General features: G+C 50.4%; 2 protein-coding genes and 1 long non-coding RNA gene across 10 annotated transcripts in view; 1 reads left to right on the top strand and 2 right to left on the bottom strand.

Moving 5' to 3' along the window:
- The window catches only part of USP22 (ubiquitin specific peptidase 22), an 88,365-nt gene extending 84,589 nt beyond the window's left edge, over window positions 1-3,776 (bottom strand). For all 3 annotated transcript variants that reach the window (XM_042864705.1, XM_042864706.1, XM_042864707.1), the window contains exon 1: window positions 3,584-3,776. In XM_042864705.1, the coding sequence (XP_042720639.1) occupies window positions 3,584-3,709 (126 nt within the window). In that variant the 5' untranslated portion in view covers window positions 3,710-3,776. The remainder of the gene's footprint in view (window positions 1-3,583) is intronic.
- A 3,890-nt stretch (window positions 3,777-7,666) lies between these two features.
- On the bottom strand, window positions 7,667-12,681 carry LOC122176305. 2 transcript variants are annotated; one of them, XR_006177690.1, is made up of 4 exons: window positions 12,409-12,681; window positions 9,822-9,974; window positions 9,085-9,388; window positions 7,667-8,621 (listed from the first exon to the last, which is right to left on the bottom strand). It is a non-coding gene; the product is annotated as an uncharacterized LOC122176305 (long non-coding RNA). The 2 variants fall into 2 exon arrangements; XR_006177689.1 differs by having other exon boundaries at window positions 7,667-9,388.
- A 5,374-nt stretch (window positions 12,682-18,055) lies between these two features.
- DHRS7B (dehydrogenase/reductase 7B) overlaps window positions 18,056-18,247 on the top strand; it is a 17,056-nt gene continuing 16,864 nt past the window's right edge. For 3 of the 5 annotated variants that reach the window (XM_042864801.1, XM_042864794.1, XM_042864802.1), the window contains exon 1: window positions 18,056-18,100. In XM_042864801.1, coding sequence (XP_042720735.1) covers window positions 18,081-18,100 — 20 coding nt within the window. In that variant the 5' untranslated portion in view covers window positions 18,056-18,080. Of the gene's footprint in view, window positions 18,101-18,122; window positions 18,201-18,247 lie in introns of those variants that run through there. The other 2 variants (XM_042864799.1, XM_042864798.1) reach the window with 2 other exon arrangements.

Below are 18,247 nucleotides of genomic sequence, written 5' to 3'. Positions count from 1 at the left end.
ACACTTCAGACAGGACCCTGTGCCTATCACAACTGCGCCCATGACCACCAGACCTTTCACGTCATCAAACACCTTCTCAGAGCAGTGACAGCAAGAACCATTCAGAACCACGCAGAGAGCTTTCCTCCGAGGTATGTGGTCCAGCAGGACAGAACTGAACTGTAAATGCAGCAGCCCTTCAAGTGCTGAAGCCATTACTTACTAACTCCAAGACAAGATGCATCTACACATCCAAACGTGCTCTGATGGAGAGCTGAAACTGTTCAGCACTGCAAAACCGATTTTTCTCATCTGCATTTGTAAAGGAACAAGCAAAGCTTTTGAAGTGTGATGCTACAGACAAAAAGGGAAATGCTGATCCAAAAGGGCTGGCAGTAAGTCTTCTTAGCGTCTTCTGTCTGGTCCATAACTCCTGCATGGGAAGTAGTGGTGTCGCATTTACCTAAGTAATGCTATGAGAGGTCCTTAAGCACGAGGTATTTTCTGCACCAAAATACTCAAGGTGAAGCTCGTGACCTCCAGAAGGTGATGGCAAAGCTTGTATTCATGTATCCATTCAGTGCATTATCTCACAAATAAAACAAGTCACTGGTCAAAGCCCCAAAGCCAAGATGACCAACCTCAATTTTCTGCCACTTTACATGAGTGCCGAGAGCTGGCTCTAGCTCCTAATCACCATTACCACAATTTCAACACCTGTTTTTCAGACTTCTTCCTCTAGCCCTTCTCCTATTCCACGCCTCAAACAACACAATGCTTCCCTCAGGCTTTACCAGCAGCAGCACGTTTGCACTACAGCAAAGCTCTGCCTACAGCAGCATGCAGCACAACTGCTGCGCTCATCGCCTCGGCCACAGCACAGAAAGCTACAGCTCAGCCCCTGGAAGGAGGCAGAACAACACTTTGGAAGCTGAAATTCCACTGCTGACAACGCTTTGGAAGCAAACATACCCCCAAGTCCTTCACCAGAATTCCAGCATTAACGAAGGTATACTCATAATTACCTCTTCCTTCTGATTGGGAATTCAGATATAGGTACAGGAAATGGCTTTCCAACTACAAACAGTGCTTTGCAGCTATTTTATTAAAAACTCCGGATGTGAAGAACGCTGAACTGAGGGCTGCAGCTCCTAAAAGGTTATTCTCAGGAAAGGTACGTATTAAAAACAAATAGCAAGCAGCAAGAAGTGTCAAAATGGTCTTCCAAAGCATAATGCAGTAAGCGGTGTAAGCGAAACAGGAGCAGCGGACACTTTCTGCCCCCTGCAGTTCCTACTGCTATCTGGATTTTTAAGACAGCCCTAGGAGGGATGGAACATTAGCAGCCCAGAGACCCAACAATTTAACATCTGGCTCCCAAGCACCAACAGCCAAAACGGCTGGGTTTGCTCGTTGTTTTACAGCTAGGTTCGTCTGAATAACAGTGAAATTAATCAATGCTTCCATTAATGATCAACTGCATTTTGTGAATGTTTGCTGTGCCAAATGAAGGATGCAACTGTCCCTGGTTTTTGCAACAGAAAATGAGAATTACCTTCTACCAAACCTTTATTTGACCTCATTGCTTTGATTAGAACTAAGAATGGGAATTCTCACCAAGAAATATTTGGTATCCTCGCCACATCAGGGCTGTGCTCCCTAATATACGCACACTGTGTGAATGTATATAGAGAGACAAATATCATCTTATGTAAAGGACAGCGGGTTATTTTCTAGTTATCACATTACGTGCCCAAAACCAGAAAATGCTGCTATGAAGTTTGATGCATAAAATACGTATGGGATAAACATGGAGAGCAAAGAAAAATTCCACAGGGGAAGGTTTCACATCCGTGTATAGGAGATAAGCACCATAGTTGTTCATATACTTCCTTCTACCTTTATGAACATAGGAACTTATCCCAAATCCAAGCACACAAAACACTTCCCTGTATGTGATGATTACTCCCACACATCTCAGGTTGGCCGAACTCAGAATCCAACTACTTTCAGACTGGAAATCTGCTTAAACACAAAAGGCATTTTTAGCATGTATCTGGGAAAGGGATGCTTTTGATGAGATGATTTTGCAACCATCCTGTTCTGCCTTATGAGCCTGCCTGTCCAAAGGGGTGAAGCTGGGAGCACAGATTGATTACAATGAGCATTTATTGCCAGCTGTTTTTTGAGCAATAAGAAGCACATCACTAGTGACAGATTTCAGCAGAAACCAAACTAACAGCAGACCAGGGCTGTAAAGGATGCTCCTCACTCAAAATAATGAAAGCTAAAGTGTTCACCTTGCTGATGAATTTCGGGTTTCCTGCTCCCATATAACACAACCCTATTTCTCTGTGACACTTTTTTACCTCGCTCTTTCTTTTCTTCCGCAGCACTTGTACACATTCCCCTCTATTTATGCCCTAAGTATCCTGTCCCACAAAGCCATCTGTATGCTGACACACCAAAGGTTAAATAAAACCAAATTCTGACTAACATACCTCACGACACTGGCTTGCAGCCGGTTAGCTCTGCAGAACACAACTTCGGCTGTACGTTGCAGGGCTCTCAAACAAGGGACTAACTTTGAAACTTCTCTTCAGCGATTCCATTTCCCACCCCCCTTTAAGTAAAACACCGCAAGATGGGATTCCCCGGGCACACACAGCGGGCGGCTCAGCCCCGCAGCCCAACGCACACCTCCAGCTCTCTGAGAGCTGCCCACAGCCCGGCAGGCCGTCCCAGACCGCAGTTCAGCCGCGCCGTCTCTTGCAGTCCCCTCCTCGGCCATTAACATCACCAGCCACAGAAATCTGCAAAGTCACTTGTTAGTACGAACTAGTTGGACGGCAACGGAGGGCAGCGGGAGGCTTCGGTTGGGCTCCTCGACAGTGCGTTCACACGGCCGAGCCGGGTTTGCCGCACACAGGTGGGACGGGCACGTCTGCCCTCATCGCGGCGGATTGCGGCGCTGCGCAGCGCGTGCCCCGAGCGCTCGCACCCCCGGCTCGCTCCTTATCCCCCCTCCGCGCCCTACGCCCTCTCAGTTCCTCCTCTCCCCCCCTCCCCCCCCAACCCTCCAAGAATCCCATTTTGCAACCGGATGACCACCGATCTTCAAAGAAAAAGAAAAAGGCAACCCATATTATATAGATGTATGTAAATAAACACCAGAAATGCCTCCCTCAACTCCCCCCCGCCTCTCTCAGCCATTGTGCCTCCTTCCCCCACTCCTCCCTGCGGCACAAAGCCCCGCCGCGGGCCGGGCCGTGCCCATCGCCCCGGGGCTCTCCCCTCCCCTCCCCCCCTCTCTTTCCCCTCCCCTCCCCGCAGCCTCCGCCGTGTTCCGGGAAAAGGGCTCCGCACCTCCGGGGGGCGGCGGCGCTGCGGAACGGCCCCGGGAGGGGGAAGGCGGCGCAGGGCAGGTGGCGGCGCGCGGCCCCAGCGCCGTGCCCGCACCGAGCCGTGCCCGCACCGCGGGGCACCCACGGCCGCCTCCTCCTCCCACCCCCGCGACCGCGTGCTGGGAACCGCGGGCCCGAGGAGAGGAAAGGAGAGGAGAGGAAGGGAGTGCAGGGGGGTTGGATGGGGCCGCCCCCGGTACCTTGCGCTTCCTGGTCTCGGCCGAACCGCTCCACACGAAGCACTGGTAAATGGCCCTCAGGTTCTGCTTCCAGTTCTCCACCTTGAAGCCGGTCACATGGCAGCACCCGGCCGCCGGCGGACTCATGTCAGACCCCCCCACATCAATCCTCTCGCCGACGGGCCGGGCCGGCGGGCAGCTTGCCGGCCCCTTCCCCCCCTCGGCGGCGGCGGCCGCGCGGGCGCGGGCACGGCACGGGGCGGCCGCGCGCCCCCCCCAGGCACCCCACCCTCCCTCCCTGCCGCCGCCACCGCCCTCAGGGGCTGCGGCCCCTCCTCACGCCGCCTCCCGCCGCCGCCTCCGTTCCCGCGGGCTGCCGGGCGGGCGGCAGGCACATAGAGCCCCCGGCTCCGAACAAAGCGCGGCGGTGGAGGCGGCGGGCGGGCAGCGCTCCCCTCCCTCTCTCCCTGCCTCGCACACAAAGATGGGGCTCTCTCTGAGGCGGAGGAGGAGGAGGAGGCGGCGGCTGAGAGCGGCCGCTGCCGCCCCCGGAGTGGCCGCCGCTCCCTTCTACCTCATAGAAGCGGAAGGGAAGGAAGGGGGGTGGGCCTGGAAGCGGCGGCGGCGGCCCCGGTGCGAACGGAGCGCGTGTGTGGGGAAGGGGCGAGTCTCCGCCCGCCGCCGCTCCCTCTCCCCAGCCGGCCGCCCGCTCGGCTCCTGTCTCTTTAAACCTCTCCCCCCCGCCTCCTTCGCCGTCTCCTTCCTCCTCCTCTTCTCTTCCCGCACTCCCCCCCTCCGCCCGCCGTGTGCGATGGTCCGAGCCGCTAACTCAACCCAGCCCGCCGGGCCCGGAGTGGGACAGACCAACGGGGAAGGGGCGGTAGGCGCACCCCCGCTCTGCCCCGCCGCCCGCGAGGAGGGAGCCGGAGAGGGAGGGAAGGAGCGCTGCGATTGGCTCGCTCGCCTGTCGCTCCGCCGCTGAAGTGCCCGTCTTTGGTGTCTCATTGGTTTATTTTCTTTTCTTCCCCTCCCCCCCTTCTCCCTCCACCCTTCCTCCCTAGCATTTCCCCCTACCGGAAAGGGGTGGGAACGGCTATGTAAATTGACAGGTCATCTGACCAACGGGAAGAAAGGGCGGCACGTTTGCAAAGAGTGCCTCGCAGCGACTGGCCGTCTCCGCCGTCACTCTCGCTCCAAGATGCGAGCGGATTGGCGGCGGCGGGCCGTGGGGCGGTCCCACCCAGCGACAGCCTGGGCTCTGGGTGCCGCGGTGCTGTCACATCCGCTGATCCCGGCCGCTTCGATCTTTTACCTCAGTGATTTCCTGAGAGGCGGCGGCAGCCGGGTCGCTGCCGGGGCAGAGCCGCCTCCCCGCCTGATAGAAACCCTGCGCCCGGGAGCCTCGGCACCAGCTGAGGGTTGTCCGGCCGCAGCGGCCTGCGCTCAGCTGAGGCGGTTCGGGGGGCTGCGCTGGGTGCAGCAGGCCGCGCCGCGCTGCGCTCCTATCGGGAGCTGCCGCTCTCTCCTGATGCGTCCACCGAGAAGCAATGAAAGCGCTCCACAAAGCACCCGGTCGCTAGAACCGGTGTTGGTGCAACGTTTCCTATTAAAAAGCCCTAGGAGGAAATGAGAAAACCGTGAAAAACACTGGGATCCTTACACAGCTCTCGTGTGATACACATGCTGTGGAGTTGTGTAAGAGCGGAGTGAGGCAAGAGGAGGAGATGGGAATGGAGCACTGTGAGAAGAGCAGCTCTGTCACACCGGGCTCTTACACAACCCTGCGAGGCAGTGCTGTGGGGAAGGCAGCGCTTTTTTGTGCGCTCCTATCGACACCCTCTTTCAGGAGCTGTAACCTCGAGGTGTGCCAGGCAGATTTGTATCGGGTCCTCCTCGCTATCCTGCTCTATTGCTTCAATGTGCAGAACTCGTGAGGAGAAGAAGCCATTGTGTCAAAAGAAATAGGCACAGAAACCCACCCCCTACCTTCTAGAGCCACCCAAACATCCCTCAGCGCAGAGGGAAGATAATCTTACAGCAAGCTGTATCTAAATGAATGGGATGGGTAATTAACATCTTAACAGCACACAGTATTTATTCTAATGAATCTGAGTATCTTCCAATTAAACAAAACCCCCAATATTACTACAGCCTAAACTCAAGTAGAGGGTTATTCTTATTCTGCAAGAACTTGCTATTACTGATCTTGGGCTTTTCTCCATAGCTAGCACATCAAAACAGGAGATAAAGATAAAAGAGAGAAATTCTGTCTGTGAAATTTAAGTCCATCTCTCCGAAGAAACAGGATATCAAAAAGATAATGGATGTGTTCAAAGCTTTGCAGATACCGAAGTTTTCGCTGAGATTTCTTTGCAGCTTTTTCTTGCAAAGTCATCATGTTTACTCTATATAAGGTGCAGCAGCGTTTGTGTTATTCAGAAATAAAAATAATCATGTCTTTATAAAGCATAATTCTTTCATTTTAAGAAGGGAGAACACCTGCAGTTTGTTCTACTCACAAATAAATACTTCCTTTGGAACATACCATTTTTTCTCTCTGGACAGATCAGAAACAATTACAACAGTCAACCATTCCTGATTCCTGAAGTTCCATGGCCCACCCCGAGGAGCTGCTGGGATTGGTGAAGCATTCTCAAAGATAACACACAAGCACAAAATCCATCCTTAACCACAACTACTGTCATCTGAGGTTCTCCATCACATCCCAAAGGATGAATGTTGAAATTTTAAGATTGACTCCTAGGCACATTTCCACGGATAACAGACGATGCCTTTCAAACTTCAAGGTCCCCCCATAGTTTTTCTGGCATCTTGTTCTCCAGAAAGGGAAGGAGCTTTTTGAGCCAGAAATCTCATTTCAGGTTCACTCTGACAGCGAATCGCTTTGGTACCAATTTAGAATGGATTTCTGCTTTGGTACTTTTGGTACCAAAGCAGAAATCCATTCTAAAATTACACAGAAAAAGAATGGCTCTTAATATTTTCTGAAGCCAATTCCTTTCCTGGGGAGCCTGAACCAAGCTCCAGAAGGTATCAGTGTCATCAAGCCCTTTGCTTTCCATCTGGTAAAGACACCAGAATCTTTCCTGTGAAGAATTAAAATTTCATACTCTACAAATACCTCCTGATTGTGGCAGCCCATACAGTGAAGGTGGCACGGCAACAAAGCACATCAGTTCCAAAATAGGAACAGAAAATAGTTACATTTAGTCATGTAGTAATTTGCTAAATCAGGGCCTGCTTGCTACATACACACACGAGAGTTTATAAGTTTGCTGTAGTTTAATTTACTCTTGGGCATGGCTTGGGAATGTTTCTAGAATAAAACCTTTTGGTGCAGCAGATAGCTTGGGAAAGGATTTGCCTCTGGGGGCAGAAAACCATTTCAATCCCTCCTGCATCTCTTGGAGGAATTTTTAATTTTAAAGCACTGATGATTATGCTAACTAGTGCTTACCCCCAAATGACAATGGAATATAAATGTTGATAGTAGCTAAAACATACTGCAAACGTGCAGCTAAGTCTTCCTCCAGAGAGTCATCTGTGTTACATGATAGCTCAGCTGGGAAGATGCAGTGTGCCTCCACATGGGGAAGAAAAGCGGCTGTATCCTCAATCCTTGCCATCCCAAGGTGGCACTTGCAGCATTAATCAATCACTGACCTCGCAGCAAAACAGATTTATATGGTCCCAGCTCCACCACCCTCTCTAAAACAAAGATTTTGTTTTCGGTCCAGTCCATTGGTAAAAGCATCCGCCACATTAGAGGCTTCCCCCTGCCTACATCTGAGCAGAGGGGGTGGAGCAGCTGCTTCAATCCACAACGCTCAGTGGCAGCCAGTCCAGCTGCACGGGTCTGGCCAGAAGGATGCTTGTCAGTCCATGGAGCACAAAGAAAGGTGGATTTCAGTGGGCTGAGCTGACTTAACATTTCATAATCGACTCCTGAAAGTTTTCCCTTGGAATCACAGGCCCCTGTATTTCTAATTTAAACCTATTGACAATACACTTGCTTGTCTTCGTGATCTTTTGCAGATCTCTCCAAAGCAGTGCATGGAATTCCAAGGATTCGTGCCCCTTAGGTAAAAAAAACAGTCTTACAAAAACAGAATGCCTGCACTTATTTTTCTGAGGATCATTTCTTAGATTTCCCTTTGGCACCATCATGGGATGAAATCTTGGCCCCAGTGGAGTTCAACAGGAATTTTGCCACTGACTTACATGGAGCTAAAATGTCACCCCTGCTATTTGTCAAGTCAGCTACATCCAGACAATCCTGTAACATCTGACTTCAACCAAACACACAGAAAAGTTCACTTCCTCAGTCTCTGAAGACAACACAGCATTGGCGATCTCATTAAAAAACAAGACATTTATTCCTGGCAAGCTGCTTTTAACAAAGAGGGGTCCATCCAGTGCAACCACCAGAACCACGTCTCCGTTCTGTACCATACAGCTATTGGCATTAGCTCTCACCTTCCAGGAAGAATGCCCCAAGCACCCATTCACTTGTAAAAGTCACTGTGCTGTAAAACCTTTGTTTATCATATCAGCCCTCATCTGTGGTTTCCCCACAGACACAGGGGGGTTTTCACCCCATTCATCTCCTGTTTTCCAAGCCACTGCAAGGTCCATTCCTAGGTTAGATAGCAGCATCTAAATCCCACTCAGCTTTTGTGATCAAAGGTAAGGCTGAAAGATAACTGATCACAGGAGGACAACTGATGTGAGCTACTTTCCCTCTCTAAAAACCCTGAGACGAGGGTTTTATTGCAAAATATCCAGGCCGGGTCAGCCACAAACGGGGTCCATCTTTGTTATGGCCATAAAAATAAAGCTATCACGTTATTTGACCAGAAGATACTTTCAAAGTCTATTCTAATGGGGAAAACCATCAGATGATGTCTGAGAGAGAGGAAACGTACAAAGAGAGGCTCTAGAAAGGGACCTGCACACTGCTGCTCCCCACCCCAAGTACTGGGGAGCTACCATGCTGCACACCTGTGTGAGAGCAGCTTCCTTCCATCTTCTTCTTCCCCTGGGAAACAAAACCAAAATCAGTCTCCACTATCTGATGAGCCTTAATTCTCAGCACTTAAATAATTAGCTTCTCAGATATACAAAAACAACTCTCATTTTCTGGATTAGTGAAGGAAGCTGGGTTCCACTGAGCAAAGCTATTACGGAGCTGCTAATGCATGGTTTCATCGCCTGCCACTAAACACAGAGCAGTGTGGCTCTGGGGAGAGCAAGAACACAAGGAGAGCAGTGCTGCAGGGTTAAAGTGGAAGGCAGCAGGGGAAGCACTGGCAATAGAGGCAGTTGTGGTTTTATGGCAGGAGGAGGGCTGGCTTCGCTTGTGTGCCTGCCGAGTTTTATCTGGGTTTCAAACGATTACATAGAGCCCAAAAGAAGACCAAGCACAAGGAGATGATGTTTGCTTTAAACACAGACCCATTAAAGGCAGTTTCCCAAAGCAGGGTAACGGAGATGGAACATACTCAGAAGCTGAATCCTTTGGAAGCCATCTGGAACTTCTGCTCAGGTTCAGCAACTCCAGCAGCAGAGAATGGCAGAGCTTCAGTGCAGCCTTTCACAGCTGTAAGGCTACAGGGATACTGGCACACTCTTGCCCTCCATGCTCTTTTGACTTAGGAGTTCATGGGAAACTGACTGCAAAGAGTCAGTCTTTTTCCACGTCTCACCTGGCAGGTATAGACATATAAACTCTTCAGAACAAAATCTTACTTCATACCTCGGCACAGGAGTGGTGATTTCCTTTTTCATAACCGGATGGAGAAGGGGCTGAAAAAACAACATCAGAAAGAGCTGCTTTGCTTTGTTCTGGGAGACTTAAACATAGGCCCTATTAGATGAACAATTCAACGCCATTAGGGCTGTTCCTTCTCCCTTCTGCTTAACTCTTTTGCTGCCCCGCTACAGACTTTAAGATCTGTTTCACTCAGGCATAACCAAAAGCCAACACTGCATCTCTGGTGTGGTACAGGGAAGGGGGAACAGAACAGAGATTGCATAGGAAATCAGGGCTTTTGCGCTTTAACTACAGCTATTCGACAAATGCAAAGTCATGCAACTTCTCACACACCAGGAGCTGGAAAAGCTTGAAACTGTTGATTTCGTTGATTTCTTTACATTCTTCAGCATCAAAAATCCCTTCAGGACGTGTCAGTCATTCTCCCCTACTCATCAGTACACACAAATCAGTGGATCAAAGTACCTGTAGTTCTGGATGTGGATTTGGGACTAAACACCTTCTGACAGTGAAATTCTTCCAACTGTAGCGTCAATAAGCCTTAAACTTCTCACATCTGTCACACCTTTCCAAACAAAATGAAACTACTCAACGCTTTTGACCATCCATAAGAAAAGCCTGAAATTGCAATGGAAAGCCTGGGTTAAAGAAGAAAATCTGGTGAAGACAAACAGATGGGAGATTGGTGAGGAAATCAATGAAACCATGATGGTTTATGCAGCAAAGTTTGTGCCAAACTGCTGTTCAGAGCCAGGCAGCAGGGGCATAAGGCACCTGCAGACAGATGCTGCAGAACCTCAGCACCTTCCCCAAGAAAGAGTGGCTCTCTACAGGTGACTGTTTGAACTTAATCCTCTCTGAAAATGCAGAGATGCTGCTGCTGATGTCAGGGCTTGTTGGACCACTGACTTCTGAGGAGTTACAACCCCTGTAATTTAGCCAAAGCAATCAGGAAATAATTATGTACAGTGGAGAATTAAAAGACGGTAATTAAATTGTACAAATAAATAACTGGAGTGACTAAAAAAAGTCTACCCAAAGCCTCCTTTTGAGCAGTATTTAATGTAAATGAATCACTTAGTGGACAATACAACAATCATCTGTTCAGCTTCTATTCATTATCAAAAACAATACGGAAGGATTGGCAGGGAGCAGCCCTGTGCCAGAGGGAGCCCTTGAGGAAATACCACAGAATCTGGGCTGACTTTTGTCTGTTCTTCTATTGTTCCCTGACAATGCTTTGCTAATGAGTGTCCAACCACGTCATTTTGGTCACCACCTTCCCTCCTTATTTATTTATTTTGCCCAAACCAACTCAGTAGTAATACTGGCTTGCCCCAATGAGCTGAAATGCTTGTTCATGTCAGGGAGAGTTCCATCGTTAGGTGTGAGTTGTGCCGAGGCTGAGGAGCTGAGAATGCATGGCCTCAGGCAGCCTGGAAAATCCCACAGTAAGCAGTCCACCAAAATCCTTTGATTTGGGCAAAAACCCATGAAGTTTTAAAGGAAAAAAATCACGTACCTTTGAAATTTCAAATGCTTATTGAATTCAGCTTTGGAGCTGTGTGTTCAATTCATCTTTCGTTGCTCGGTTTGAAATTATGCTAACTTCATTCTAGGAAATAAGCTGCTTTTCAATAGGGCGTACTTGAACCAATTGCACCCAACATTATCTTGGGCTATTTATCTGCTAGAGCCTGTAAGCTAACAGGAATCCTCATTCAGCATCTGGAGAGGCAAAGTACCCTGCAGCACTGCTGGTTCAAATCACCGACCACAGCAGAAGGAAACTCACTGAAGTGGTCCGAGAGGAGAAAAAAAGGGCAACAAAAGATAAAGAGTGGGGCAGATAAGCAGGCTATGCTGCTGAGAAATAGGCATGTGGAACGGCACCCAGATCTGACTTCCCAAGGTTGTCTCTGAGGCCATGATGCACAGGGTTTGCTTTATTTTGTCTTAAATGAAATCTTAAGCTCTGCAGCAAATCTTCTGCAGCCAGCGTTGTGTTGGTTTGTTGGTTTTTTTTTTTTTGCCAAATCCGGTGACGACGGTATGTGGGCTTCTAGTTAACACTACCTAAAATTTGAGATATAAATGCACACTTCATAAATTCCTGTTCCTAGCTCAGTTTTCTACAGTGAAACAGACAGAGATGGCACCAAATTCCCTAAGGCTTACTCCTGCAAAGTCCCCAGCAAGCTGCCTGCGTCGCTCAGCCTGTAAGTGGGGAGCTTTACTCACTGCATGTATTCAGCACCCCACTGAATGGGGACTCAAGAGGACTGCAGCTGGCTCACCACGCGACCATTCGTGGTATTGCTGTCTCCAGCTTCCACCTGCCCTTCGGCTGGAGGTCAGTAAGGCCGAAGCAGAGGCTGTAAGATGAGTTGCACAACTTCTCTGTGGCCACCGCAGTCGGCTGCTCAGGATATTAACACAGCCAGCTAGCTGGCAGGCAAGATGGGAATGGCAGCACAAAGCCCAGCCTGCCACTGCCAGCACTGGGCACAGACCAGTGGCGCTCAGCTCAAGGTGCACAACTCAGCACCTACAAGGCAGGGCTGCCATGCACAGTGTGGAAATGCACGGCTGCCAAGGGCTGCAGCAGGAATCCCACATGTCACCCTTTGAATAAACATTCCTACCCCTGGACAGGGTTGGGAAGTGAGAACCACTGCTCAGCTTCTGGCAACAACAGCTCATCTCACAAGACCACTGTTACCATTTGTATTAAATGATGCTTTTCACAGAAATCTCTATTAAAAAAAATAAACAATCTCAAGGATCTTTTTGGAAGGAAATAGCCTGCTTATATTAACATACAGTACATTAAAGGTATCATCCTAGGTACCATCCCTACTGGGATACACTGAGAAGAAACCAGACTAACTGACTGACTTTGTTTCATAAACTTCCCCTGAAATATATATATATATTTATGAAAAAGGCAACAGTATAATTCTGCTCCTCCTTGCTCTGGTAAAGAGGTTTTTTTTCCTGTTGTTAGTCCCTCGTGTGGTTGCTTAAGTCAGGTCTCACTGTAATTACATACCTCACAGCAGTGCAGGGAGACTTAATTAAGAGAGTCACTGTAGGTTCGCTGTCAGATACGACCCAGTCCTGTCGGGAAGGCGCTGGGATGTGGCTGCAGCAGGTATGTTCCAGCAGACAGCTGAAGTTTGCAGCGGGTTTTGCCATCCTCCTGCAGAAAGCAGCCCAGACACACCCAGCAGCCTGCATGCAAAACCCCTGACTCCACTAGCAGGGAGCCCGTGGTTTTCAAAATCCCTCTGTGCTCACCAGGAGACGCTCTGCCACACCGCAGGATTTCAGATTCCCCCCCCCCCCCCCCCCCCTCCCAAGCTTCAAAAAGTGTGACTCACCAGTTTCAAACGGTGACATTTCATTCCCAACCTATTCTGGGAGCAGCTGGCTTTGTAACACATGGGGATGTGGGGAGAAGGGAGGGAAGAGCCAGATTGAAAGAAGCAAAAAGCACTCATTCTCTCCCCCGCACAGGTATGTTGCTTCTCCATTTCAGAACCACACAATTTGGGACGTGCTGGCAAATTTCACTGGAGGAAAACAACACAACAAGCACATTGCAGAGAAAAATATCTGTACAAACAGTGATGCAATTCGCTGTCAGTCAGGAGGGACTCTTCACATCCCATAGACGCGAGGAAATGCACTGTCCCCACTCCTCATGAGCTGAGCCCTGCAGTCCTCGATTGCTCCTTCAAGCAGACTGCGATACAGACCCAGGCTTTAGTCATCAACAGTACCTTACTAATGATGAACAAATGTATGTGCAGTGGGGAAGATGACAACAGGGGAATGACAGAGAAATCACTGTCAGCTCCTGGTCCCGAGAGCGGTTTTGTGTCACACTCCTCTCATGCATAGCTTGTGTCCCTGCTGCAGGGACGTCACCACCGTAAGAACAACACGCAGCACATGAGCACAGGGCTGCTGCAGGCTCTGGCCTTACAGGCTTGCTGGCACACACACAGCACTGCTGTCACCGGTGCAGTGCCAGAGGCAGGAGCGCAATCTCCGACCATAAATCCACAAACGGCCGCCCGGCGGCACAGCGGTGCTCCAACCCCATTCATTAACAGTTGTAAAATTCCACGGGGAGGGAGCTGGGCGTGATGCAACCCGATGGGAGCGGGGCACAGGTCTGCAGCGTGCGGCTCAGCTGGGCACCGGCACTGCAGGGAGCACTGAGCACAGCGACTCAAGGCAGCTGCAGGAGGGGGGACCGGGGGGAGCTCCAGCAGCACAGCGTGATGACACGCAGCACTGCGCGCCCCGCTGTGCCTCTCACTGCTCCTAACAGAGCCCTGTGCATGTCTGCGCAGGAAGTGTTTGATTACAATTCCATTCTCCTCCTTTGCTGCCTTTTAGACCATGGAGGGCTGCGCGCGTGGCTCCCTGCAGCAGCGTGGGACCTGGCGTGGGCAGATTCACTCCCGTTCTTTACCTGTGGAAGCCTCGCAGTGCTCATTCAGGGAAGAGGAGCTGGCTGGCTGCGTGGCGCTGGCATGCAGCAGCAATGACCTTGGCTAGGTAACTATCTACTGAATACAAAATAGATATAAAAACAGCAATTCCTTCTTTAAAAAAAACCAAACAAACAAAAAAACCAAGACCAACCAATGTGCTGCTAAGGTAAGGAAAGGCTGTGGTTTGTTAAATAAATGCATCTGTCAGAGCTGGATTTTTTTTTTCCCCCAGCTTCCCTAAATGCCCTTCACCAGCAGAGAGGGGGAGGGGACCTGCTCTTTGAAGCCTTTTCCTTATGGGAATAGAAAACACGGAAAGAATTCAATTCTCTGCCACAGCCCGGCAGCACCGATCTGTGCGTCAAGAGCCCAAGCCCAGCCACAGCTGGCTGGTGGGAGCTGGGAGCAGCACTGCCAGATGAGCCTCACCCAACATCCAGCATCGTTAAGTGTCCCCCGTAGTGTTACAGCACAGAAAGAGCAGAGGGAGGAATGGAGACAGGGAACAGAAATAGAGCAATTCTGTGCAGAGCGCCGCAGTTATTCGTACCTTTGATCAAAAGCACCATCTAGTGAGAAAAGGGAACACTGCAACTGACACTGCTCTGCTCAACGACAAATGGAATGTGACTTTGGCCTGCTTGAAAACAAGCAGCACCACGCACTCTGCTGTGCCCGAGTGAACAGGAGAGTGTTCAGAAATTACTGTGCTCTGCGTAATTATTTCTCCAGTGGAAATGCGTCCTCTTCTTCCCCTCTCCTCCCACCTGAGAACTCAGCCTCCCTAAAGCCAGCAAGGCATGTGGCACTACAGGAAGAGAAAGATTTCCATGTTGCAATTCGAGAACTAAAGCAAAGTGAAGGTGGGTGAGCAGGCCAAGGTCGTGCAGGAAGCCAGAGGCAGATCCGGGAATAGAGAGCAGCAGCCCTGGATGCAGAGCAATGCCTGAACAATAGCACAGCACTCGCCCTCTGCTGTCTTTAACTCTTTCCTACCTCACCAAAAAGCACAGCAAGGGCTGAGCAGGCACTCCTCTGCATGTGTGTTTGCTGCCTTGCAGGACCAGCCTCAGACCTCACTGCTTGCACCACACCAAGACAAAGAGGGAAGGTGGCAGGGATCGGCAGGGTTGGGCATCCTGAGGTCAACAAGGCTGATACTTCTATACAGCAACCACAATTAGGACCTCTTCACAGGAACGGTACCTCAGCATTGCCATGTCTCCACTTCAGCATGTGACAAAACATCACGGTCTCCCTCAGAGGCATTCAGTTCAGTTCAAATGGTTGTGCTACGTTTTATGATTCTCAGTGCAGGAGGGGCAGACCTCAGTGCTCCCTCTTCCCCAGCGTTTGGGTTGGCCGCAGAAATCAGGAGTTTGCAGCACAACCACATAATGTATCTGCAGGCTCAGTAAGTACACTTTTTTCATAGCAAGCTTGGAAATGCTGCAGTGCAGTGCCTGGAAAAGGCAATAATTATGAATAACTGGAACCAAATCACACAGAAATGAACTTCAAAAAAAAAAAAAAGATTCAGGTGGTGCAAAAACCTGTAGGGCAGTGAGCCGAACTGGAGCAGAACTCTGCCAGAGAGGAGTGAGGGGCTACAGCCCAAAGCCTCCCAGAGAGCTCTCTGAAAGGAGCCCAGGTCCCAAAGGTTCCAAATCAGAACTGTAACCTGAGCAAAAAGCAAAGGGGCAAAAAACACAACCACCTTCTTGGGTCCACTGCCCAGAAGGGACACAGACATCCTAGGCTGGTTTTTAGGCGCGACCAAAACTCAATCTATGCAAACCGGGAGGGAAAGAGGAGACTGCTCCCTTACTGCAGAGGCTGTGACAAGAAAATCTTTCATTATGCCACAGCTCTTTGAACATTTACGTTTTCCAACCAAAGGCGCTGTGAAATTGGGAGCTCACAGTTCAAACTAGTTCATGGATGTTTTCCCCTGGAGGTTTTGTTCCCCTGTGGGGACTTCTGCACGGCTCTTTGCTGCTAGGGTAAGCATCCAGAGCTCCTCTCAAAAGAGAAGCTACACCCCGTGTCCCTTGAAAAATAGGTGACAAATAAGAGCCTGGAAGAACTAGAGCACAAAATTGTTGCCCTAGAGAATGGGGTTAAAAGGCTGAAGATTTGCACTCAGCGATGCCTGCAGCAAAGCAGATGTGACCGAACAAGTGCAAACAGCTCCTAGAGTTTGGAGATATTTTCCCTCAAAAAAAAGAGCTCCCACACTTCAGGAGGGCAACAATAGAACAGCAGGATGTTTGCTAAGGAAGCGTTAAAATGCTAAAAGGATTCCAGCCCTCTGCAGTTCTAGGCTGACACAGCGAGAAAGAGAAGAAAAGAGGAGACAATGAGTGCTAATAAAAACAACAGGCGTCGTTTTAAAAGACTACACCAACATTTAGCATTCAGGCGGCACGGTCTCCGGAACAAAAGCCCCAGGTTCAGGACAGACTCCTCTCTAATGTTCCTGAGAACAAAGGCACGTTGACACGAGTTACTCATCTCACCAATATGCAATTCGTGAATCAGCAGGTTTAAATCAAAGGTGAGCTCGTTGCTAATTACATAGATCAGGTTCATCTACTAAAACAGATCCCAATCAAAGCAACAAAATCAAGACTTATTCTAATGAATTTTCTTCTCTAATTGCAAATCTAGTCTGACTAACCCCTGCTGCATGACTCTCCACTCAACCACTGCAGGGCAGTTGCTTTCAATCAACTTCCCCAGCACCTGCCAGTCTGGTGACACTGACTATTACCTGCTAAAAGAAATGAGCTGGCAGATACCGGGTAAGTTAGCACAGGAGCCTGGACGTCAGGCAATTGCTGTCCTGTAAGAAAGACAGGGCATCACTCTACAGTTCATCCACTGTGGGGAGAAGGATGGTTTGAAATTTGTTTTGTTTTGTTTTCCTCCAGCTCTGATTTTCAGGAGACTGAACAGACCACAGCTTCCAGTCAGGCTGCCGTGACACAAAGCAACTGCTTCTTGGCTTTGTTTTTCAGTTTAATTTGCATAAATAAAATTATGGACTGCTTCCTTTCATTCCACAGCGGCCCTAGAGATAGAAAACTGTTACCACCATCAGACCCCTTGAAATGTGACTTTTTAGGAAGATCCCAAATTCTGCTTTTTCCACTACTGTTGATCCATTATTAACGGCAAACACACTGATGTGAACTCAGGCTCCAGCGTATTTCCCTTAATGCAGAGGAACAACACAGTGCTACCCGATGTAAACCATCCTTCACATTGCCGTCGTGAAACCCTACTGTTTATCTCAGGGAAAGACGCCCAGGATTACCTGCCTTTGTCTCTGGATTGCCTCTGTCAATTTGCATCACCACAAGGAACGGAAAGAAGCACCGGTTTGAAGGCAGGCACCCTTCCCGTAGTGCAGGAGGTCCTCACAGTGCTCGGTCCCTCAGGCCTTTGGTTCCCAAAGGCACGAGCAGAGTTGTGCTGTCCCCTGGCAGCACTCCATGGCCTGCTGACAGTGCCATCACTGAAGGAGGACGCGTGAAGCTGTCATTCAGGTCCCACTTTGTCACCAAAACTGCCTGTGAGCATCCCTACAAAGAGCCCGTGCAGGAGCTGCAGTTCTCTCTGCTGTCATGGGATGCTGCAGGAGTTCAGCACCCACCGTTCCTCGCTCACACACTGCACCATTTCTCCACTTTCAGTCTTCACACAGAACGGAATTTAAATCCGTGTTATCAGCCAAGCACGTAGCAGCAGTGTGAGCTCACGAGGGACCATCTGCCCCGTTCAGGACATTCCCCTGACGCCCAGCTCAGCGTTCAGAACAGCCCCATCTCTCTGCCTTGAACCCAGGAGCAAACAGGCTCAATGGAGCCGTCCGTGGAGCCAGGTGGCGCTCACCTTCCCATTTTCACCCGTTTCCCCATCTCTGGCCTTCCCTGGCCCACGTGCGAGCGGTTTCGGCACATCCCAGTGACGGGGACAAGGACGGAACGGACAGCCCAGCGGGGCCGGAGGCGGAACGCTGCGCTGGGAGCGGCGCTGCTCGACCGGACCGCACACAGGGGGGGACCCATTGGGCGAGCACCGCCCCTCCCGCGTTACCACTTCCGGGTCGCCTCTCAGAGGAGCGATCGGCCATTGGGCAGCCTACCAGAAATCCCGCCCCTCCTGAGGGCCGTACCATGCGCGCAGTACCGCGGCACTTCCGGCTGTGGCCATGGTGACGGGGGCTGCCAGGTACGCGCCGTGCCCTCACTCTTTCCCCGGGGCTCCTCCTGTCCCTCCAGCGGCCGGTCAACTCAGCTCCACAGGGCGAGCCGCGGGGCGACTCGGAGAGGTGGAAGCGGGGCGGCGTGGAAGCGGGGCGGCGTGGAAGCGGGGCGG

Source organism: Lagopus leucura, unplaced genomic scaffold, assembly GCF_019238085.1.
Source record: "Lagopus leucura isolate 7727_CA_CO unplaced genomic scaffold, USGS_WTPT01 Super-Scaffold_760, whole genome shotgun sequence".
Classification (NCBI taxonomy): Eukaryota; Metazoa; Chordata; class Aves; order Galliformes; family Phasianidae; genus Lagopus; species Lagopus leucura.
Note: the sequence above shows the minus strand (reverse complement) of the source record. Positions and strands in the feature narration are given on the sequence as shown.